General features: G+C 36.3%; 1 protein-coding gene across 1 annotated transcript; it reads right to left on the reverse strand.

Annotated features, from left to right (window-relative positions):
• Positions 1-1187: 1187 nt before the first annotated feature.
• Positions 1188-2768, reverse strand: LOC136838273 (TATA-binding protein-associated factor 2N-like). Its single transcript, XM_067103136.1, has 2 exons — positions 2677-2768; positions 1188-1952 (listed from the first exon to the last, which is right to left on the reverse strand). The coding sequence occupies exons 1-2, from the start codon at positions 2686-2688 to the stop codon at positions 1230-1232; spliced, it is 735 nt and encodes a 244-aa protein (XP_066959237.1). The 5' UTR covers positions 2689-2768; the 3' UTR covers positions 1188-1229.
• Positions 2769-3414: the final 646 nt, after the last annotated feature.

Genomic DNA, 3414 nt, shown 5'->3' on the forward strand with positions numbered 1-3414 from the left:
TACTGGCGTCGGCTTTATCAGGACCATGACTCAGGAAAAATCCACCAAGCTTTTTTAAAAGCTTTTTGTGCCCTTTCTTAGTCAAATTTCCATTTCTCTCTAGAAGATGATTCTTCACCTGCTGTTGAATACTCTGGTATGTTTCTTCCAGGCAGTCGTTCAATTGCGTCAACGTTCTTGGGAAACTGGAAAGAGTCGACAGTCATTATACAGGCGATGATGATGGTGAATCCGATGGTGAATATAGAGCGGCCCTCATTGATCGCTGCGTAGACCATATTAATGTTGATGAGAATGTGAATTATGACTGGGGAGTAGAGAAAAGGCCACCCCCTGGATCTCTTGTACAGCGGTTTTGGTTCTATACCAGACCAATCTCTTCTCTCTTGAAGGAAGGTGCCATTATGCGCCTAACAGCCACTGACAAATGGCTGAAGTATAGAATAACCTCCCTTCTATTTGGTGTCTTTTCGATTTCATCCACTGTACGAATGACCAAACGATTCCTGCCGTCGTTAACTGAATAATTTACATTCCCTTCGTTGACTTTTGCATTACTTATAGAAAAGACAGTTCGGATTTTTACTACTTTAATAACAGACAACTGATTTAGATAACGATAATGAGGGGACTAAAAGCGACTGTAGTCTTCGAAGAACCTTCAAATTAAACCCCAATTCATATTTTACCATGATTCAAATTTATTGCTAAGTATGGTAATAAAGACGGATTTACTAAAATTACTACAAGTTATCTTCTAAACAGCAGAAGATCGATGCAATTTTAATGATCTAAAAAGAAATATATGTAGACTGTCCAATATGTCCCAGTTTTCTCCTTTCCAATATCTACTGCATTTAGACAGTGTATTTCTCTTACAAATCCTCATCCATTTCTTCCCAGGCTTCGGCTGGGACCTTTCATAGTTTGTAACAGTCCTTTGACAAAAGATCACATATATCATTCTTTAAAACCAATTTTCAGATTAACTAGCGGTAATACAAGTGGCATAATGTAGTTCATGATGAGGCAAAAACTTTTGTCATTTCATCTGATACTCCTTGACTTATATTTTTGAGAATATTTACTTACAACCTCTTATATTACCTGTGTTTTGGACATTCATGGGTCCCTATAACAGGTAAGGATAATAAATGTTATATATACTTCGATAATGGTCTCTTTATTCAGACTTGTATTAAAATTCGCAATAGTTTCGCATTCTGGTCTTAACCATAAAATCTGCCCCCTCCGAAATGACTGAATCCGCCAAATCCTCTTCCAAAACCTCCATGGAATCCGCCATAGCCGAATCCAGGCTCAGCTTCAGCTACTGGGCTCCTCTTTCCACGGTAGCCTCCGTATCCGAATCCGTGGCCTCCAAATCCACCAAATCCTCCAAAGCCTCCAAATCCTCTATGGAATCCTCCATGAACAAATCCAGGCTCAGCTTCAGGCTCAGCTACTGGGCTCCTCTTTCCACGGTAACCTCCATATCCGAATCCGTGGCCTCCAAATCCACCAAATCCTCCAAACCCTCTATGGAATCCTCCATGAACGAATCCAGGCTCAGCTTCGGGTTCTGGTTCAGCTACTGGGCTCCTCTTTCCACGGTAGCCTCCATATCCAAATCCGTGGCCTCCAAATCCACCAAGTCCTCCAAATCCTCCAAATCCACGGTGGAATCCTCCAAAGTGACCTGGATCGGCTTCAGGTTCTGGGTCAGCCACAGCCACAGCCTTGGCTTCAGGCTCAGCTACTGGGCTCCTCTTTCCACGGTAGCCTCCATATCCGAATCCATGTCCACCGAAATGGCCACCAAATCCACCAAATCCTCCGAAGCCTCTGTGGAATCCCCCGTGGAATCCAGGATCAGCTTTGGCTTCCGGTTCAGCAACAGGATCAGCTGTTACTATCTCCAAAAGGACAAAGGCTAAGGTGGCGATAATCGTCTGCAAAAAAAGATTTCATATGCTTCTATGATTATAATTACAGTATTAAATCTTACTATTTAAGAAATATTTATTGACCCAATGTTCTTACTTTTAAACAGTTTTTATAAAATATTATTCACTTGTAGTACTGTTTACAGCCTTTTTCAGAAAAACAAAAACTGAATTGTTTTGAATACATCCTAATCCCTTTTAAAGAAGTTCCCCTTCAATGCAAGAAACAGTCTCAGATGAAAATCTTGATACAAAATATTGCAACTAAGTCAGAAAAATTATTCAAGACATTACTATGGTATATGTTCAGAGATCTAAGTATTAATTTCAAATGACGATCAATCAACAATCAGGGAAGGATTTTAATGATAATTACAGATGAGGTTACAAAAGGTCGATAAATCTTTAAATTAGGGTCAAACTAACTTAGTTAATTAAAAAAAGAAAATTCTACTATGAAGTGTAACTTTAACAACTTAGAAATAAATTTTGGCATCCCTTTTCCTCTATTGTTTTCCTTTCATTCAACATTAATCAAAAGAATACGAAAATTCATATGATAATTATATATGAGGTTTTTCTCTGTCATTTTTATAAATAAAAGTGAGCTGTTCTCTCCATTTGTAACTAGAGTTTGGAAAATGCAACAATTAAGCCAATCGGCTATTTCTCTCTCTCTCTCTCTCTCTCTCTCTCTCTCTCTCTCTCTCTCTCTCTCTCTCTCTCTCACCTTGGACATCATCGTGCAGTGCTTGAGAGGCGACTGTGCTGAGACGGACTCAGGGATCCCCTTATATACTGACTGAGGAAAACCCAAGTGTCCTTCGGACGATCGTCAAGATCGTGTAGAAAAGGCACTACGTCATCTTCCATTGATAATTTAAAAACGGCCATAAAGGCAATCTTTCCCTCTTTTCCTGCTATCATTGTCCATTGAAAACAAACTCTTGAATTTTAATATTTGATTTGGTTATTGCATGTCCCTGAAAATTCTGCATATATATATATATATATATATATATATATATATATATATATATATATATATATATATATATATATATATATATATATATATATATATATATATATACAAATATACAATATATATACATATATATATATACAAATATACAATATATATACATATATATATATTTCAGTATATATAAATATATATATATATTTAATTAAGATCATATTTATGTTGTATGTATATATATATATATATAATATATATATATATAATTTATATAAAAGAATTCCTTTTTGCTAAATGACCTCCTTTAATGTAATGACACAAAATTTCTTGAAAGAATATCGAAGATTCTGCCCACACCAGCATTATCATTCAAGAATTCTGTAGCAGTGAATTCAACAATCACTCTCGAAAAAAGTTAACACAATGTTAGCTTGTTATCTTTGTCTCATAGTGCAGTGGAAAAAAAGACAAGAAATAAATAAGTGA

This window comes from Macrobrachium rosenbergii, chromosome 4 (assembly GCF_040412425.1).
Source record: "Macrobrachium rosenbergii isolate ZJJX-2024 chromosome 4, ASM4041242v1, whole genome shotgun sequence".
Taxonomy (NCBI): domain Eukaryota; kingdom Metazoa; phylum Arthropoda; class Malacostraca; order Decapoda; family Palaemonidae; genus Macrobrachium; species Macrobrachium rosenbergii.